This window comes from Leopardus geoffroyi, chromosome D4 (genome assembly GCF_018350155.1).
Source record: "Leopardus geoffroyi isolate Oge1 chromosome D4, O.geoffroyi_Oge1_pat1.0, whole genome shotgun sequence".
Lineage (NCBI taxonomy): Eukaryota > Metazoa > Chordata > Mammalia > Carnivora > Felidae > Leopardus > Leopardus geoffroyi.
Window position 1 is genome coordinate 58,598,515 of NC_059342.1, and position 21,141 is coordinate 58,619,655.

The window sequence follows — 21,141 nt, forward strand, 5'->3', positions numbered from 1 at the left end:
TCCATCAGGCTCATGCCATGGGCCCCCAATAAACAAACCAAAGACTGGATGGAAAGAAAAATCCACATGGAAATGAAAGTCACAGCTGGCTGAAGGTGTTTGGTCTGAGGTACACAGGTTGGATGACCTGGCACATATTTGCATATTTTAGTTCATCCTGGCACATATTTGCATATTTGTTTTTTTTTTTTTTCTTAGTCCGCGTGTTATTAAATGTGGCTTCTAAACCTTTACTGAGCGTCTGCTCTGTCCCAGGCTCTGTGCTGAGCAGTGGGTGGTGCTGGGATGCGGCAGGGACTCAAGCTCATGAGCCTGCTTCTGCCCCCCAGACAGCCAGGAGCCAGCTGGGGTTTTGGATTTCTCAGCATCTCTCTTACCTCTGTGTTTGTTTACCTGAAAGCTCAAAAGGCCCAGTGAGATTCCCTTAAAACAGACAAAGGGGCAGGCAGCCATGTAAGGATGAGTAGGTTGTTCACTGCATAAGAGCTGCCAGCTGATGGACTGAAATCCATCCCGCTGTCCACTCACCAAACCCTGCCATTTGGCATGGGGCTGCATCTGGCTGATGGCGAGGAAGGAGCAAGCTCTTGAGAAACAGCATGAGGGAACTTCAAGATAAGCCTTGTGGCTCCCCCTCTTTCTCCTGCAGTAGCTTCTTCATTCTGCTGTCACAGATCAGGAGGGGAACATAAGAATGGATACTGGGGATCCCAAAGACAGTCACACCCAGGGCCACCTAGTTCTCTTCCTTCACACGTTTATTTAGTACCGAGGATGTGCCAAACCCCGTAAGAGCGTGATTCACCTGCAAGGTGGTGTCCTGGTGCTTTTCTCAGAAGTAGACCCGGCTCTCAGCGCCCTGCGCTTTCTCCTGTTAAAAGGGCTCCGGAGCAAGCAAGACTGGACTGTCCTGGCCCTGCCACTTGGGCAGGTTCCTCTGTATGAGCGGAGGCCTCAGCCTCCTCCTCTGTGAAAGAGGGTAAGATCAACACCCGCCCCGTGGGGTTCTTGTGAAGGGCAAGCGGGCTGGGAAGTGACCAGCACACGGAGGTTCTCACTACACGTCAGCTACTAACTACTAGACAGCAGGGCCTTCTCCCTCTCTCTTACCCTCACGACAGCCCTGAGAGGAACACCATAAAGATGTCCCCACTATAAAGATGCAGAGACTGAGGTCTGGATAGGGGAAGGTGACTTGCCCCAAAGGCTGGTAAACCTGGAGGCAGGACTGAGGCCCAAGGGTGTGGAGTCCAGTCTAGGACACCCTGCCCAAAGCACACACCGTCTTAGCCCCCTCCCCCCCAGTTCTCCAATATGGCTGAAGGAAGTCCATGCAGAATTTGCACAGAGCTGTTCCAGGTGTGGGGGAGGGGCAGTCCTACGTTAAGTCAGACCGGGAAGACAAAGAAGGGAGAGCAAGGCAGGATTTGAATTGGCTCCTTGTGGATGTGCACGTGGGGGAAGGGGCCCAGAGTCCCCACTCTCAGAACCCGCCAGCAGGGAGGGTCCCTGCGTCCCAACGGGGCCCTGAGTCAGGGGGCCACAGCTCCACCCTCCCTCTCTCCCATTGCCCCAGTCAAGCCCAGGCTGGTGGACCTGAGCGTTGGCCAGCCTCCCCCACCAGCCCACCTGCCTACTTGCCTCCTTCGGCCGGCAGGCACGGCAGGCACGGTGGCAGGCCCTGCCTGCTCCCTGGGGAGCCCGCCGCCAGGCCTGATGGCGCTGACGGAGGGAGGGAGGCCGCCAAGCTGTCAGTCTGGAGGTGCCCCTCGGAGCCCCTCCCGGCTGGAGCGAGGAGGGTGGGCCGGCGCTGGAGCCAGGCTGTCAGGGCCTTCACGGAGACGAGGCCGGAGAGGCGCTGCCTGACAGCTCGCCCACCGAATTAGGACCATTTGCATGCTAATTTCCAGCACTCTAACGGGCTGGCAGGCTGGCTGGGGTGTGTAGAGTGTGCAGAGAGGCGCCACGGCCTCCCTGCCCGCGATGGAACAATGCTTGACTGATCTAGCTGCGTTAACGAGCAAATTATGGTAATTTTGTTATTACAAATGCATAGAAATTTCCAAAGCGGGCAGCCATTCAGGGCAGCTCCCTGCTCCTCCCCACTCCTAAATACTGAGTCCCCTGTTTGTACACACGGGTCTGGCACCCACTTCAGGGTGAAGACTTCCAGGGACCAGGCTTCCCTCGGAGCCCTCCTGGGGAGGCCCAGGGTCAGCTGGCCACCGGCCAGAGCATCCCTTCCTGTCAGCAGGCGAGCCCTCGGCTCCTGCGTCCCCCAAACCTCACCTTCCTATCCCCCCTCCCCCCCTCCCCAGGGTCCCTGCTTGGTCTCTGGGCCTAGCGATCCCACAAACTGCCACAATCAAGCTGGTTTCTTTCCATTCTGAGTAGGTAACATGGGTGATGTGCCCCACAAATGCTCCAAGGACTTGAGAAATTCAATTATTTCTGTGCCCACTCTGTGAACTGGGCTCAGCACCCAGGAAGAGCTGAGGAATTGTCTGATGAAGAAAGGAAGGCAGGAAGGAAGGAGGCAAAGGAGGGAGAAAAGGAAGATCAGAAGTTATCCCACAGTTGAGGACCATTAAGAGACCCCACCCGCTCAGCTCGCTGGCGGTGTAATTAATCAAAGACCTCACCGGAGGAGTTTATTTGCCAACTGGCAACCCCTCTTGGCATTTATAATCGTCCACTGTCAAAAAAAAAATCACAATTTGTCCCAGTTTTTCTGGTGATCTTCTTTTTGATTAAAAGTATGTTTTTGGAAGCATGCTCTGGAACCTATCCAGATAGAAACTGTTTCCAAGAAAGTGAGCTCCCTGCTCCAGCAGCGAAGCATGGGCAACTCCAGGTGCAGAGCTGGGCACAAAGCATGGGCTCCATGGTGGGACCCTGTCCAGCAGTCCACTCATGGAGGGGGGGGGGGCGGGTGTGCAACAGCAGCCTCGCTCCCAGGCCTCTGCACGAGACCCACCTATTGTATAACAGGGATTTCAGGTTTGGGCCGATGCTACTGAAAGGTCAAGAAGCTGTCTCAAATCCATTTTGGAAGTCAGTGGGGAATAAAGCATCAATTACAGAGGAGCACGACACTGAGGAAGGTCTGCTCCAGGTGGCCAAGGAAGCCTGAGCCGGCCAGGACTCACAGGAGAGCGTCGGAGGTAGAGACCTAAATGCGAGCAGAGACTTTATAACCTCAGCTGGGGTCGTGGCCAGATTTTTCTATTTGTCTGATTTTCTAATTGGGTCACAACTTCCAGAGGGAAACTGAACCCAGGAAAAGAAAACAATCATTTCTTTTTTGTCTAGCTGCTTGACTCTGGAGGAAAAGCAGAGAGCGGGAGGAGCCGGGTCCTGGCCTACAGGTCCCAGGCAGAAGCTCTGATGGGGACAGGGACAGGGACGGTCCGGATCCCAGGAGATGCTCTTGCAGCTGGCCAGGTCCCAGGCCGGGGAAAGAGGTGGGCTCAGGAAGAACACGACAAGGAGGGAGTAGGTAAGAGTCCTGCTTTGAGTTGTTCTAGAAGCCAGGTCATCCTGGGCCACCTCAGGAATACCAGGCCTGCCTGAGGTCAAGAGACGAAATGCTTTCTTTTCATTGCTTCAGGGAAGCGCTGAAAGGTGGGGAGGGCATTAGTATTTCCCCAGTGGGAACCACAGGGCAGGCTGCTACCACGGCAAGGGCCAGCCTGGCTCTTCCTCTGATTTGCTGTGTGACCCTGAGCAAGTGCTTTTCCTTGACCTCATCTGCACCCTGGCAGGCTGATTTCTAAGGGTGAGTCCAGCCCTGTCCACTCATGACAGAGGGAGTTGTAGCTACAGAATGTACTACGGTCCTCTGTGAGATACGTGCTAGAACAGACCCCTGCCCACACCACAGAAACACTCCCCGATCTAGACCTGTGCTAACTGCCTTCAGTGCTTTTCCTACATGCAGATTCCACCAAAGCCAAGGGCAGGGCCCCCACTGAGTCATTGTCTTTGCTGTTGCCCCCAGTAACCTGCTCCACACCCCACCACAAGATCCTAGGTAATGGCAGATGATACCTAGCTGGTCTCCAGGTTCTGTTCCCTTGCAGCCATTGTCCCAAGTGTCTCTGGCTTCTTCCCGGGGAGTTCTGTTTCCAGAAATCCCCTATCCAAAGCACTCTCAGAAAGTCTGCACATAGACAAAGCCGTGATGGAAAGTTCCAGAGGCTGTGGGGATTTGCTTCAATCCAAGACTCCTGGGTACAGACATGGTACCTCCCCTTACCCAGATCTGCTCATGTGCACCCTTCTCTAAAAGCGATTTCTAACAGTGTTTCTGAGAGTCAAACACCAAATTGCAAAGTCCCCTTGTCATCTGGACTGGACCACGTGCTAGCTGTGTGACCGTATGCAAACCACTTTTCCTAAGCCTCAGTTTTCATCTCTGTGAAATGGGGCTACGAACCGTGCCCTCCTAACACTATGGTACGGATCCTTTGAGATGATGCACGAAAGAGGCTTGTAAATTGTAAAGATCCGTCCAGATGGTGATTCGTATTCTTCGCATTGTTGTGAACAAGACCTCAAAATGGCCACAACTGTCATGCATCCTGCTCTGGCAGGACAATGCCCAAGGCATTTGTGACCTGGGATTGCTCTTTAGACAAAAGGACATGATAACACAGTTGTCATTTTAGAATTTCCCTTCCTCCCTCTTTCATCTCTCTTGCTCTCTTTTCCGCTCCTTCCCTCTTTCTTTCTCTCTTTTTTCCAACCCTGGATCTAAGTCTCCCTGATCTGGGTCCTTTATGTGTGCCGTTGCACATAGACTCCTTATAAAGAAAATTCATTTGTTCAGGGTCACCGCGTGGTTTTTCATTAAAAACAAATTACTCGCATTCAGGGAGGACATCTGGGCTTCACGGGTCCCATTAATGACTATATTTCCAGCCTCCCTGGCCCGGTTGGGCTCCCCTTGCCTGTCACCCCACGTTCCTGGCCCCGGGAGGACAATGAGAGTGACAGTCAAGTGAAAGGGAAAACATGAGGGATGAGGGCGAGAGGCGAGTCCCCTGAGAGGGGAAGGAGGGAAAAGTGAAAAAAATAAATAACTCAAACAGAGGGTAACAAGGGCCATTGTCTCGGCGTCTTCCAGCGAGAAGCCAGAGCAAATATTGGAAGAAAGAGTGGGGGCATGGGAGTCAAGCTGAAGCCCTGTTTAATTACACATATTTGGGCCCTAAGCCCCTGACTCTGGGTCGGACACGGTAGGGAGGGGCATGTGCCCAATTCAAATGAATTCCACCCATATCCATCGAGCGCCTACTGTGTTCAGGGACCACGTAGGTGGAGGATTCCAAGAGGAGCAACCAGGCTATGAGAGCACTCAGTCACCACAGCTCTGACGAGGTAGACCATGGGCAGTGCCCTGGGGTATGCTCAAGGGAGAGATGAGGCCCGGGGGTGTCTGTGTGTGTGGGGGGGGGGTTGGTAGCAGGCTTCCTATAAGACAGAGCGTTAGATTTGGGGTCTAGGAGGACGGGTCAAACATGCACAGGGGAAGGTGGGGAGTAGAGGGAATGTACTGGAATCTGAAGTGTGGTTCCCTGGTGTCCCAGCTGGGAAGAGCCTCATCTGGACCATAAAAAGGTCTCTGGGTCAGGAAGGCCATCCACAGCCCTGACGGACCACCAGGAAAACCACGACTGTCTCCAGGGCCCAGAGCCCATTCCTTCTCACTCTCCATGGGCACCAGGAGCTGGGTGAACTTGAGACATGAGTGCCAGTTTCCAGGCCCAGCCGCTCCCCTGTTGGCTGTGCACTCCTGGCAAGGCATGCTACCTCTCTGAACTCAGCTAGCATGCCTCTGAAGTGGGCCTAAACACTCCAACCTCACAAGGTGCTTTCAAACTGCAACTAGGGATAACAGATAGGGCTCCTTTTGTACCACCGCGCAGGCTGGCGGGAAGGCTTGCTGGTGGAAATTACATTATGGACGTAAGCAATTCGGCCTCATTAAGAAGTCTTTTGGAGGGCAGAAGCCAAGGCCTACTGGCTCTCCCTGCCCCCGAAGGCTCAGAGCACTGTCCAGAAGTTCTGGAGAGAACTTCTCTCTTCCGGAGAGAAGTCCCAGGTGGAGTGACTCACAGACTTGGAGAGGGTGGTCAAACCAGCTCAGGACTGACAGCTGATGAGGTCTTGTAGATGTGGGCTGCAGATTCCAGCAAATCAAAGGGAGGAAAACACAGATAACTCCCAGCAGATTCAGTCTGGTTTGGGGGAAGGACTCTAGTATGTGTAGAGGCAGAGCATACCTTTTGTCCTTACCGTCCCCCACCTGCGACCCATTCATTTTCTCCCTCCTCACTCCACATTCCATTGGCTAACATATGCTTCATCCCCAGTGACAAGCCAAGCCAGAGACTCATCTCTTCCTAGATCCCTCTCCTGACCCAGGGTTAGCTACACCTCTAGCCTCTTTCGTTCTTTGATGCGGACAGTATTTCACAGTTTTAGCCAAACTCTGCAAAAGCAGCTTCAGACATGCCCTCCCCACTCCAACCCTCCTACAGAAAAATTCTGGAGCCCTCCATGCCTGACATCCCCAGTCTAGGCTGTACCCCCCTTCTCTGTGCTCCCAGAGTCCCTGAGTTTACCTGTTACCACATTCGTCCCCCTAGACCCTTACTGACTTGCCCATCTGTGCTGTAGACTAAGAGCTTTTCATGGACAACGGTCATGGCTTTCACCTTTATATCCCTAGGCTCATGCTTGGGATGTGCAGATAGTCAATACATGTTGGAAGGGAGGGAGAGAGGGATGGGGGAGGAAAGAAAAAAGGATGGCTGGCTGGCTGGCTGGATGGCTGCTGGCACCAGCTCAACCTGATCAGCTCAAGGCCCCACCATTATTTTTTATGTTCAATACGGCTCAACAGGAAACCAGGGTGTCTCACGCCTCTTCTTCCCGACCACGTACCTTCCTATGGAAGCATGTCTCCAACCCACCTTACGGCACTTCACACATAAAGGTACCCCAATGATGATACTTTTCAGTAAAAATAAGAAAGGCTTACTTTTATAATTCCGCCTTGGAAATTATTTGGCCACAGTCATTTATCTAATCTATGGGTGGCTACGATTTCTCAGCAATCAAGACACGGAGTAGGGAATTCTTGCAAAGTGGGAAAATCTAACTTAAAAATTATTTTCAAATGTCATGAAATTTTTATGAGCACTAAATGTAATAGTTAATGAAATTAACATAATGTTATAAGTTGTAGACACTAAACTTAACATTTATTAATGCCAGTTTCCCAGCTTCATTTTTGAGTTTCAGAGGCAAAAACAGTTTGGGTCAGGTCTCATATTATTGTAAATTCCTGAAAAACTCTTAGGCTTTTAGTCCAGGACCTCTCGGGGACCCTGCCATCCCCTATTACGGTCCCGTGGAAGTCCCGGCTAGGATGTCAATCTCCTTCAGGAGTTTAAGTCTGATTGGGGCTAAGGTACACTCACAGATAATGTCATAAAAACTAAAAGGAAAGTTAGCTGGAAGAAGTGGGCTGGGCCCTGAGCTTCAAATGGCTAGACAGCTAGGGGGCTTGTCTGAGCCCTGGCCACCGTGGGGCGCTGGCTCCTGCATGGGGAGCCCTTCCAAGAGGCCTCCCCCTTGCCCACCCAGCTGAGCCAGGCCCAAAGCACCTTTTCCTCATTTGCCCCTAACCAGGACTCAACCACTTAACCAGAGAGAACTGTCACCCAGCCCTCTCGGCAGACCTTCGGGCAAGAAGTGATACTGGGAGGCAGTGGAACAGAGTGGCTTAAAATCCCAGGGGCTCGAGGCAGGCCGCGCTGCCACTTCCTGTGGGCCAGGTGCTCAGGATGATCCCCTGTCGCTGCTCTCCAAGGGCCTGTGCCTACGTGAGCGGCAGCCCTTGTCCAATCCTGAGGGTGTATCTCCTAGAATCTGACTCAGCCACCAGGATTTAGGAGGATGAAGTCCCCAGGCCCAGCGAGGCCGCCCATGCTCCTCAGGACACCCACACTCTAGGGCTGTGCACCTGCACTGTTTCTGCACCAGCCTGGGAACCCAACCTCTTAGGGCAGGAAATGCCACCCACTGCTCAGATGCCCTCCAAACACTCCATTTCTTCTAAAGCCAATCCTGATCGTATTCCCCGATTTCCTAAAAAGGCATCATAATCCAGTTTTTTGTTTGCTTGTTTGTTTAAAAAACACATGAGGCACATGAGGGGGAAACTGGAAGTCAGGAGCCCAGACATATGGTGTCCTGTACTCATGACTGCCTCTCAGTAACCGCCATCAGAAGGAGCAGAGTGGGGGTAAAGGTAACAAGTGCACGAGACAGAGTAGCCACAGGAGGTGAGATGTCCCCAGCTCTTGCTCCAAGCTCCCAGTGCTGGACATTTCCTAGGCAGCCAGTGAGCTCCTGGCTCTGGGCAGGGCCCTCCTCCCTAGCTAGGATTCGACTTCTCACCTGTTGCTGTCATGGGCTATGTGAGAAAGGCCCGTGATGTGTTCCCTCCGCCTCCTCCCATGATCCCCAAAAGGACACTCTGTTGAGATGGAACGAGGGGCACCTGGGTGGCTCAGTCAGGCATCGGACTTTGGCTCAGGTCATGATCTTGCAGTATGTGAGTTCAAGCCCTGCGTCAGGCTCTGTCCTGACAGCTTAGAGCCTGGAGCCTGCTTCAGATTCTGTGTCTCCTTCTCTCTCTCTCCTGCCCCTTCCCCACCTGCACTCTGTCTCTGTCTCTGTCTCTCTCTCAAAACTAAATAAACATTAAAAAATTTTTTTAAAAGATGGAACAAATCACAGTGGCCTTTGCTGCTTCTAAAATTTGCCCTAAAATTCTAGATTCTAAAGTCTGTAAGAACCCATCCCAGGTGTGGAGGCCCTGAAGGCTAGTCTTTGTGTTAGGGGAGGACCTTCCCTGTGGAGACAAGGATTCCCTGTGGGTGAATAGGATTGGCACATCCTGAGGCCCCCTTCCTTCAGCTCTACCCCTTGGAAGTCATTATCAAATGACACATGATAGCCCAGGGCCACCGCCTTGTCACATCACAGACCCAGTCCTGAGGGGGACTCGGAAGCATTTGCTGCCCACTTAGAACAGAGGTGGCGGTAGTCAGCCAGGCTTCCAGTCCAGCTGGGAGGTGATACCTGCAGGCAGGGATGTCACAGACTTAGAAGCCCTTGAATGGCCGACCAGAAAGGCCCTTAGAGAGCATCTTATCTAATCTCCCCACCCACCGCCTCCCGTTTTAAGAGACAGCCAAGGAAGCCCCAAGGCCATGTCCCAAGGTCACACCAGTGAGTACTTGGAAGCTGGAATCAGAACCCAGATCTCTGAAATTCCAAAAAGACCTTCCTGCTTCTGGCATGTTTTCCATCTGCATCTTTGATTTTGCAATTCTTCTTTCCCCAATACAACAAAGACATCATTAGGCTCACAGTGGGTCTCCCCCAATCCCAGCATCACTTCAACGCAGGGTTCCCAGGAGCTAGCTGGATAGACTGTCTAGATCAGACCACTCCAGACCCCTCAATGCTCCGTTCTGTGAGGGCACAGCCGCCTCACCCTGACTCCTATCCAGATCGGCCTGAGCAGAGCCTGCCATCTGTCAAGGCTGCTGGCTGCACTATGTCATGCACTCCAGGTTTCCAGGGGGTTGACGTTTGGGTGCTGGGAGAGGCCCTTCTTCATTCAGCTCGGCCTGTCCTTCCTGCTTGTCCCTGCCAGCACCCCAAAGTCTTGGTCACACCCAGCTCCTGCATGGATGCCCATGCTCTCTGGTCCTTCTGTCTTCTCACGCACTCGTCCCCCACCCTACAACACCCTTTCAATTTCTCAGACTGCAAAATTACCTTTCAAGGTCCAGCCCAAGTGGCCTCCTCTGGGAAGCCTTCCCTGATTTCCCCCACCTGGCCCTATGGCCCCAGCAAATTCAGCAGCACCCTCCTTTGCATTTCCTCAGCACATTCCTACATTTTAGCTCCTGACACAGCATGCAGGGATGACTTTTTATATCTGTCTCCCCAGCTAGTCTGTGAACTCCCTGAAGGCAGGGACTGTGTCTGCAACACCACACCTAGCCTAGACTGGCACTTCCAGGAAACGTTTGAAGAATGAACAAATGACTAGCCGGCTGTTGTTTCACACTGGTTGTGCCTGGTATTCCCCGCCCACCCTCCACCCCTCACCCTCCACCCCCAGTCAGTTCCTGGTGTGGTAGAGTGACTAGAGGCCACTAGAGGGCAGTAAAGAGTCAGGAAGGAGCAACAGGTGGGCGATGGGGAGCCCAAGGTGAGCTTTGAAAGGTGTGGAAGGAGCTTCAAAAGTACCCAGGCCACAGGACCACCAGAAGCCCCGGTGAGGGAGAAGTAAGAGCTAAGGCCCAAGGCCATTCATTCTCTGAGCAAACACTCTCCGAGCGTGATATTTAGGCCTTGGGGGGCACTGGTCCAACCCCCCACCTTGATGCTCCAGTCACTCCATCAGATCCTTGCTGGCTTCTGCTAGCCCCTTCTCTCCCAAACCTGCCCGTGTGCCTATCTTCAGTTCTAATTCTGGGGAAGGGTCTTCATACAAGGCTGAAAAGGGATCCCTCTGGCTCCCATTCATGGTCCCAGCCATGACTTACAGAATTGTGCAGTGTATTCTACTGCCACGTGCCAAATGAGGCCCAGAAAGTGGAAATGTCATGTCAGATCACACAGCGAGTTCCTGGCTGACTCTGGCCACCATCCAGGCTTTTGCCTCCCTGCCTGGTGCTGGGCCCCCCCTCCCCCAAACCTTGGCTTCCAGAGAGCAGGCCTGCCCAGCAGTGGAGGCTCAAAGTCAGGGAGGGGCTTGCTACAGATAGGGAAAAGAAGCCCTCCTCCCCTACTCTCCTGCCTCGTATGGCTGGTGTTTCGGTAACACTACAACCATCATTTCAAATGATTCTCGAAAACAGCAGGCAAGGCAGACTTAGGTCGTGGGGCTTGTGCGTAGTCACACAGATAGTGGTGAAGACACCCTCCTTCCATGGTAGTTCTCACTTTTCTTGGGGAACTCTCTCTCTGTCTCTCTCTGGGCCAGGTGTTGGCCCTGGTGTTCCTGACCTGCTTTGACACCCGCAGAGGACCTTGCCTGGATATCTGCTTGGCCTCTAAAAGTCGAAAACTTGAATCCTAATCTCGCTGGTCACCAGCATCCTCCTCCTCAACCAGCTCTCCTTCCTGCCAACTTTATTTACTCATTTACCAGGGTAGCTGTGCCATGCTCCACACACGTGAACCCACTCCAGCCACTGGGCTCAACCCTGCCCCACCCCCAATGCCCCTGCCCTCCTGCTCAGATGGCCAAGGATACACTTGTGACAGCCCAGCCTAAGGGCTCCCTTCAGCAGGACACCTTTCTCAACTGAACCACCCCCAGGTGTCTTTCTGTTTTCTCCAAGGTGGCAGCATTCAGGGTCTGCCCCCACCCCTGCTTGACAACACTCTTGTCTGTGACTGGATTCTCTTTTGTTCTCCAACTGATCCATGGGCTCCATTGGGCCATGAACTCTGCTGGAGAGCCCTCAATCTGATGTCAGCCCGAGTCAGGCCAACTTTAGGCATGCTAGCTAGGTGTCTCCTCTCACTGCCACACCCAGCTCAGTCCCCTGTATAAACAACAATCATCATCATCATCATCAACAACACTTGCATGGCACTTAATATGTACCAGGCAAAAATCCAATAACAGTGTTTACATGCATTACATCATTTAATGCTCACTCTTATTCCCATCACCCCATTTTACAGATGAGGAGGAAACCAGGGCACCAAGAAGTTATGTAACTTGCCCCAAGTCACACAGCTAGTGAGAAACAGGATGGCGATTCAAAACTAGGCAACCTGGGGGTGCCTGGGTGGCTCTAAGCCTCCGACTTGGGCTCAGGTCATGATCTCACGGTTCGTGAGATCGAGCCCCGCATCGGGCTCTGTGCTTCACAGCTCAGAGCCTGGAGCCTGCTTCAGATTCTGTGTCTCCCTCTCTCTCTGCCTATCTCCTGCTCGCTCTCACTCTCTCTCTCTCTCAAAAATAAATAAACATTAAAAAACTTAAAAAAAAAAAAAAAAAAAAAAAAACAATGGGCAGTCTGGCTCCAGAGTCCATGCTCTTAACCACGCAGCCTCCCTGCTTCACCACGTGGCTGCCCCAGCATCTTTGGCTACAAATGCTCTGGCAGTGGGTTGAGCTCTCACTGGCGGCACAGCCCAAAGCCCCCCCCCCCCCTTTATATTTCAACTAGTATTTCCTGAGTGCTACCATGGGTCAGGCACTCTGCCAGGAACTGGGACACAGCAGTGAACAAAATGACATAGCTTTGGGTACCACACAACCCCTGTAAACTGCACAGACCTGAGGGGAAAGCAGATGAGGAAGGAGTAAACCACTAATTAAATTCCTTCAACTGTGCTTAGTATGACAAATGAAAGGAACACGATGCTTTGTGACAGGAGTGATGGGGTTCCTGGTTTAGATGGTGTGGTAGGCAGAATGATGCCGCCCCCCCCCCCCCCCCCCCACCAAAGAGGTCTGCATCCTAATCCCTGGAATCTGGGAACATGGAAAGTTAGATAGCAAAGGAGGATTGCTAAATAGCTGGCTGAAGATCAGGGGAGTGCCCTGGATTATCCAGGTGGGTCCAATAAAATCCCACGAGTCCTTAGAAGTGGAAGAGGGAGGCTAGAGAGAGAAGCAGGAAGATGGCGTCACCATGAAGATTCAGCTCAGCGTCGCCAGCTTTGAAGATGGGGCACTGTGGCCACGAGGCAAGGAGTGCAGGTAGCATCTGCACGCTAGAAAAGGCAAGGAAACGATTCTCCCCCAGAGCCTCCTGGAGGAACACAGCCCTGCAGATGCCTTGACTTTTGCCTGCTGAGACCCATTTTGGACTTCTGACCTCCAGAACTGTAAGATGGTGAATGTATACATCACATTCTTTGTGGTACTCATTACACTAGAAACAGGAAAGTCATGTGCATTTGTTACGGGGAAGGCCCCTCGGAGGAGGTGAAATGCCCGGTCCAGTGACAGCGGCAGAGAGGGTTGAGAGGAAGCTGCACCTGTACCTCATCCCCTCGCCCCAGTCCACCAGGCACTATGCCTGCCCACCTCTCACTGTTGTTCTAGACCTCTGCACTGGCCTCAGGTCCCCGTTCCACCCACCCTCCCCTCCTTCCTCATGAAAATAAAAGGCATCAGCGAATTGGGCGATTTCACTGAAAAGCACCTAAGAAACACTGTACACCTATCCATGGCAAGGAGAGTGCCCAGGACGGGAGGAACCTGCCACGCGCCTTCTAACACCTCCAATCGGCCTCTTGTCTATTGCAGCCCAAGGAAGGCAAACAGGACGTGGTCAGGATTTCTGGGCACTCTGGCCTATAGCTCCAAAATGGGGCCGTACGTGGGGGCCATCCCTTACCGGTTCCTCTAAAAGCCCATTCCCTTGCTGCTGAGACTCACTGGAACCAAAGGGCAGCAAACACCCTTCTTTCTCACCTGGCCTAGAAAATTTAAGGGTTTCAAATGCCATGTCGATCGATATCTGTTAGGTTGTACAAATATCTCCAGGCAGGAATCAACTAGTTATACCCATCAGGACACTGTGGAATCTTTGGTGCAAAACTTTTGGCATTTGCTAGGACTTGATGAACAATAAAACTGAACTGTTTCCGTTCTAGGCTGATATGTGCCCTCTTTGCTTTATTCAACGTGGGGGATCAACAAAGGGCGGTACAGATTTTGCAGACCTGCAGAAACTGAATCTCCAAATACCAGGGAATATCAAGAAGCCCCGTTTTGCAGACATGGGGGTACCCCGAAGCCAGAAATGTCAGACGACACTCGGATGGCAGAAGCAGGATTGAAACAGAGTCCAAGCCCACAAGCTGGAATTTACAGAAAAATGCAATGCTGACTTTCTTCAGGGCCGCGAGGTCAATTGCCCAAATGTACTCTGGAGTCAGTCCCTCCTCACTGTGTCCTAAAAGCAAACCTTCCACATGAAAGTCTTCCCTTAAAAAGAAGAGGTGGCAGCCAAATTTCAAAACCTAGAATGGAAAAAACAATTCAGAAGATTTCTGGTCTCCCTCTGGATTCACTGCTAGGCGAGGCAGGAGGACAGTTCCATAGAGTGAAACAGCCCGTTGCCATGTTACAGCCTCAGACAAAAGCAGGATAAACAATCTCCTTTTTTTTTTAATATTTATTTTGGGAGAGGAGGATTGGAGACAGTCCCAAGCAGGCTCTGAGCTGTCACAGCAGAGCCCAATGAGGGGCTCAAACTCACAAACCATGCGAGCATAAAGAGTCAGATGCTTAACCAATTGAGCCACTCAGTCACCTCTTCTCTCTCTCTCTCTCTCTCTCAATCTCTCTCCAAATGTTAAAAAAAAAAAAAAATCTTCTAAAGCCTTGCTCAGTTTGGAGAAACAAACAGTACCGACATGCCCCTGGGGGCCTATGACATGGCACCAACTTTAGCACTGCCACAATCAAATGAATGCCTCCCAGATTCAGAAGTCCAAGAGATTACGAATTTGAAATCTGGACAAATACAAAGTTGAAATCCTCAAACAGGTCGTGGTGTATTCATGCCCTAATCCCTGGAACCTGTGAATGTTACTTACATGGACAAAAAGGAGGAGTGGGGGGTTCCCTTTGTAAATATGATTAAGGACTTTAAAATGGGAAGAGTACCCTGGGTTACCCAGTTAGGCCCTAAATGCAGTCACGTGTGTCCTTCCGAGGGAGAGGGAGATGTGAAGGTGGAGTGAGGTGGCCACAGACCAAGGAGCACCAGGGCTCCAAGGAGCACCACATGAATGGATCCTTCCATAAAGCCTCCAGAGGGAGCACAGCCCTGAGCTCCAAGACTGTGGGACCATCCATTTCTATTATTTTAAGCCAAGGTTTGCTGACTTGTCACAGGAACTGATACACGGTTTAGTATTAATTTTCTCTGCCTCCCTCCCTCAGCCACCACACACAAAAGGGCCTATTATGTGCCAGGGACTGTGAGGGGTACAGAAGACAAGGCAGAGGGCCTGGCCTTTATGAGCCCACCATCCAGTAGCATAGCTGACAAGGCCACAAATGTGCTGGGCTATGAGGCATAACAAAGCCAAACATCCAGCATTATCCCCCAGGGGACGGCCACGCTGGAAGCTTTCATGGGGCAGGTGATGTTTCCACTTGACTCTGAAGGGTAAAGCTGGATCCCGACAGGTGGAGGCAGGAAGTAGTCTAAACCAAGGTCAAAGAGTGACACTGACTAATAAGTATGTGAGGCATGCTAGGAACCAGTGGGAGGTCAAGGAGAGGACAGGCTGGGAGACTTGACCAGAAAGGCAAGTTGAGGACAGATTGTGTGATGCCTCAATGGCAGGCCCAAGACCTACTCTCCTGTAAGGTGAGCTCTCTTTTTGCCAGCCCTGAGGGCAGTTCAGCAAACACCATGCATGTGAGCCAGCGCCCACGAAGCCACTCAAAAAACGGATTTGGTGGGGTGCATGGGTGGCTCAGTCAGTTAAGCATCCAACTCTTGATTTTGGCTCAGGTCATGATCTCACAGTCGTAAGATTGAGCCTTACATTGGGCTCTATGCTGAGCATGGGACCTGCCTGGGATTCTCTCCCTCTCTCTCTCTCTCTCTCTGCTTCTATCCTGCTCCCACACGTGTTCACCCCCTGCCTCTCTCTCTGTCTCTCAAAAAAAAAAAAAAAAAAAAAAAAGTTTGGCAATCATGTTGGAAACAGAGTTCCAAAGGCGTGCCATAGTTTGGACATTGAGGAAAAAGAACTAAGGATCGTGCCCACTGAGCGTGGAGTCCCAGCCCTGACACTGGGTCTGAAAATGAATGAGTGCTGGGGGGTGTATGAGAAGAAAAAGCATAAGGAGAAGAAAGGGAGAGAGGAGGAGGCAGACCTGGGGCTTCCTGCCAGAATGTTTGTGTTCCTCCCTCCACATTGTGTACCCTCCCTCTGTGCCAGGAAACCACGCCAGCAGGCCAAGCCTCTGATGGTACCTGTCCAGCTGCTGCCAGCAGGTTTGGTTAGACTGTGCCTTTGCTCAGGCCTGTGACTCCTGCTGCCGCTCTTAATAGGTGAGGAACCGCCATCGGTTCCCACTGGGGTCTCTGCCAGGTCCGTGCCCATTTGGATCTTGAGCCTAGTAATTAGGTCTAGAGGAATCACAGGGGCCAGGGGGCAGCTCTGTTTGGATAGACTCAAGAAAGCTCAACTGCTTCTCTGAACTTGGCCTCTTTGGGGTCTGCAGTGGGGAGCCAGCGAGGCCAGCCGGGAGGCTTCAGCCTTACCTGCCAACGTGTCCTCAGGAGAGGGCCTGGGGCGGCTGCCTCCCCGTCTGCCATCAGTGAGAAGCTTGTGTTGATGGAACCAGAGCACACAGAGGAGCACGGGACAGAGGAAGGAGTGCTGAACCGGGGGGCAAAGACCCAGACCCAAGCCCTCCCACCTGTAAGCTGTGCGGCCCTGGGCAGTTCCCTAACCGCTCTGAGTCTCCGCTTCCCCTTTTGGAAAATGGGGATTCGAGTCCTACCCAGCCCGCTTCACAGGGTTGGAACAATAAAGGGCTCCTGGGAAAGCATTTTGCCTTTTATAAAGTGCCACGTTAAGTATGAGGGGCCGTTAGCAGAGAGGACTTGGGCTCCATCTCCTGAGAGTGGGGCTGAGCAAGAGTTTGGGTCCCACCGCCTCTGTCCGCCTCATGCACAGCACTTCCCTATGCTCCGAGGGGCTGTGGGCCCCTCCTCACAGCAGAAAGACAGAGGCTTCTCGCAGGTGTGAACCTGGCAGGCCTCCCTGGCACTGGCAAGGCCCGGGGCAAGGGCCCACACAAAGGCCATTTCCCATATGTCTCATATTTAAAAGTCATAAATCAAGCTAACAAACCGTTAAATGAAATATGCTCTGTCCTCCTACCTTGTTAAATACATCTCTGTAGCAACCTGGAAGGCCAAGAGTGAATTCAGAACTCTGGGATTCCTTGGTATCCGTGCCAGGACCTGGCTGAGTGGAGAAGCCTGGCCAGGCGCTGATCTGCCCTGCCTCCCTTCCCACCCCTAGCCTCGCTCATCATCCTACGGGGCTTCACACGCAGATGTGAACATTCGATCTCACATTCAAGTTCTGTCCACATCCCCCACCAGTCCTCGGGCCCAGGGTGCACATGCCCGTGACATGGGCTGGGGAAGAGGCTGGGAGAGGCATGGGGCCATTTGGGCCGGACCACTAGGGTGGGCTAGAAGGAGGGGCTCAGGCACCAGGTAAATGACTCAGAAAAGGAGACTTAAAAGAAGCGTCACAACATCCAACCCTGTCCTGATTTTTCCCCTGATTTTTTAAAACATTTTTCAAAAAATGATACTTTGGGTTTCTCTACTATGCTCACGCCCTTTAGTACACAGCCAGCCAGCACCGTGATGATGTGCTGTCCTTCCCCATACCTTTCTACAAGAGAAGGAGACACGGTGGCCTCCTTTCCAATGTCTTTAAAGAAACTGACACATTGCTGGCCCGAGGGGATAAGGTTTCAGTGGCCACAGGGTATTCAGCTTAGAATCAAGTGACAAACCCATCAGCCAACATCCTGTCTGTGCTGAGCACATGGTCCTCAACCCCAAGGAGTCAGGCTGCTGGGAGCGCCTGGGGATGGGGTCTCCTGGCGTTTGAGTCATTTAAATTGGGTGGGGGAGGATGGAGGAGGATCCCTACTGAGCACTGACTGGGCAACCTTTGGCCAGGTTCTGCACCCTTCTGTTCAGGCTATCTGTGTGGCCAACAAGGGACTGTGTGAGTGACAGTCAAGGCTCCCCTTGCTTCTCCTGAGTTCACCGCTGGCCCCACGGAAGGCCCAGTTGCAGAGAAAGAGGCTGAGAGCGCAGACCTCTGCCTGATTTATTCAGGTCCACTTCTCAGAAGCGCAGAGGTCACCCAGGCTGTTTGGGGGGATGCCCCCCCACCGAAACCCCATCCGCTGCCTGCTGCGGAGACGCCGACAGTGCAAACTCACCAGGCACCATCCCTGTCAGCGTCGGTGCTGAGTAGCTGCCTTGTCCGGCGGGGGGGACGTGCGGAGGGTACCCGGGGAGGGTCGTGCTCGCCAAGTCACGGCCTGAGGAATCAAAGCAACAAATCACGGGGTGAGTGTCTCCATGGCCAGCCACTCATGTCCACAGCTCCTGGGACATCTGCACATTTGTCACGTCTGGGCGCTGAACGCCAGCGTGCGGCACCCCCCCCATCACTCATGCATGCACACACACACGCACACACGCACACCCCTCCAGCCACCCTGGCTCCACTCAGCAGGAACCCGGGCCAGCTCTGCTGCTTCCCTGGGAAAATGGAGCTCGGGCCAGCTCACTTTGCAAGAGCTAGAGTAGCACTTGGACTTCTCCCCCTCCACACCTTTGCTTCTGCTGTGCCTCAGCACGAAGCACCCTCTCCTCCAACCGCGGGCAACCCAACACCGCCCACCTTCAAAGCCCAGCTCAAACACCTCCCTCCTCCTCCTGCTCCTCCTCAGACCCCTGACTGAATTCCTCCTTCGGCCTCCAGCTAGTCAGTCACTCAACAAAGGTGCAGGAAATGTGCTTCCTCACACCAGACACTGTTCCGGGCCCGGGACGTGGAGATTCAGGCCTCGGCTGTTGCAGGCAGACCCTCTGTGCTCCTCTCTCTTTGCGGGCTACCAGCGCCCGGGTGGCAGGGCATTCATGCACCACAGAGGTTGGCGCCTGGTGGGCCCTGAGTAAATGCAGAATGAATGGTGTGCAAATGTGCTGGATTTCACGCGATGCAGAAGAAACCGCAGGCAGCAGAACTCGGCGAGGGAGGTGCCACTGAGGTGCGCCTGCCACTTAGGGAAAAAGAGCCACAGCCCTTTCAGGCATTGCCAGTTACGTGAACGTGACAAGGTGTTCGTGGGTAAGGCAGTACCCCGGGTTGGGTGGGCAGTACCCCTAGTGGGTGGAAGTAGGTTGCTCCTGGAAAGAAGGAGATGCACTGGCCTTAGCCATCCCGGGAAGCAGGTGGGAAATGAGGTAGCCTTGGGACAAGGGAGGGAAAGTGGACTTTTGACCTCCTCTGAATGTGGACACTGAAGACTGGGTGGGGGCTCCTGAACATGAAGAGCCAGACCAGGTACCAGGACCCTCCCCTGGGGCCCAGCAGGGTGGTGCAGGCTCTACCACAAGTAAATGGCTCTGAGTTCAGCCCCATTAGCAGGTGGCCCAAGGGGAGGGACCGAAGAATCACTCCCAACACTCCCCAAAGAATCCAAGCCAGCACATGGTATGAGCCGTGAATGTTCCCCAGATAAACCAACAGCCTTTCTAGTGCCAGTCATTCAAAGACTGTCCGGCCAGCAGCCAGAGGCTGCCTCATTTCACAGGGTTCTGCTTACCTTCCAGAACCTTATGGAACACCAGGCACGTGGCTGCCCCTTTCCTCTGCTCGCCACCACCCTGGCTTTGGACTGGGCATCCTAGCTTGTGACAAGCACTGCTCATGTCTCGTTGTATGAGGCATTGTAAGGGGAGCAAATGAACTGCACACATGACTCCCCACAAGAGCTGACATTAAACAGAAAACTGGAATTGGCAGAACTGACCGTTTGCAAAGTGATTTAAGGAGGTCCCCCCACCTGCCCTCTTATACCTTCCCATCTCATCCTCCTCAAACCCAGCACCCACAGTCCTCTATGGCAGCTCCTCTCTCTAGAGTGTAAGCTCCAGGGTCAAGTCGCTAAGGTCTTTGTGCGCTAAGGTCGGATGGCATAGGCCTGCAAAAATCTACTGTCTCATTAATCAAACGAGGTTAGAAAGAAATAGATGTTAAGTGAATGAAGGAAGAGGTCGTGTTGGAGCAGCAGAGCTGTCTGGAGCCTAGAAAAGTCCCTCCATTTGTGGTCAAGAATCAGCGAAGGGAGGGCCCTTGAAGCTCTTCTTGACCAACCCCTGTTGCCATTCTGCAGATGGAAAAGCTGAGACCCACGGTGGGTGGGGAGCAAATGGCTCAGGTTCCACAGGGAGCAGATGGCAGAGCAGGGACCTCAGCCCACATTTCCTAACATCAACCCAGGACCCTCCTCTACCTTAAGCAACATCGTGGTGGGGGTGGGAAGAGCACTCATGCCCAACACAGAGCCCTCTCCACACTGTCATGGAGACTTGGTGACCCGAGGGCTGCTGCAAAGGAAGAGGAGTGACCATAAGTGTCAGACTAGTTGGTACAAGATCAAAATGCCAGGGGCCAGACAGTGAGACGCGTAGAGAAAGCAGCCATGGCTGGGCTGTTCCGATGGGTGTGGAGCTCTGGTCCCCAGCACCACGCCCAGGCTCATGCCCCCTGCCCCCGGTGATGTCAACAAACCATAAACATTTACATTGAAATTGTGAATGCCAGTCTCTGGGGGCGCCTGGGTGGCTCAGTCGGTTAAGCGTCCGACTTTGACTCAGGTCATGATCTCGCAGTCTGTGTGTTCGAGCCCCACATCAGGCTCTGTGCTGACAGCTCAGAGCCTGGAGCCTACTTCGGATTCTGTGTGTGTGTCTCTCTCTGCCCGTCCCCCACTTGTGCTCTCTCTCAATAGTAAATAAACATTAAAAAAAAAATACATACATACATACATACCAGTCCCTATTCTCAGTCTCTGAAATCATTAGCTCATTTAACCCTCAGCAACCCTAAAAGGTAAGGTGCTGATACTTCTCCCATTTCACTGGATAATGAGACAGAGAAAGGGCAAGTACTTTGTTCAAGGTTGCATAGTAAGGACCAGGATTTGAAGCCAAGTGGCCCAATGTCAGAGGTCACACGTTTAGCCACTCCACTTCACTGCCATGCACATACACCTGCTATGCTTCTGACCACGAGTCCAGAGGCTCCAGGTATCTCTCAGCTGGGACACCCAGGCTGAGCCTTGCCTTCGGCACACTGTCACCATTGCTTATTGGCTCTATCATGCAAAAGAAAATTCAGCTACACAGATTTTGTGGATATATGTGTAGGGATAGGAGCCAAGACCACATCAGAGGGAGGCCAAATCTGCCTCTTGAAAGACAGTGGGCACTGGGGCGC

The 21,141-nt window shown here is 52.8% G+C and overlaps 1 protein-coding gene across 1 annotated transcript in view; it reads right to left on the reverse strand.

Moving 5' to 3' along the window:
- Window positions 1–21,141, reverse strand: part of PAX5 (paired box 5) — a 188,574-nt gene that overhangs the window by 22,098 nt on the left and 145,335 nt on the right. The window contains exon 9 of the mRNA XM_045469080.1: window positions 18,071–18,172. Within this exon, the coding sequence (XP_045325036.1) occupies window positions 18,071–18,172 (102 nt within the window). The remainder of the gene's footprint in view (window positions 1–18,070; window positions 18,173–21,141) is intronic.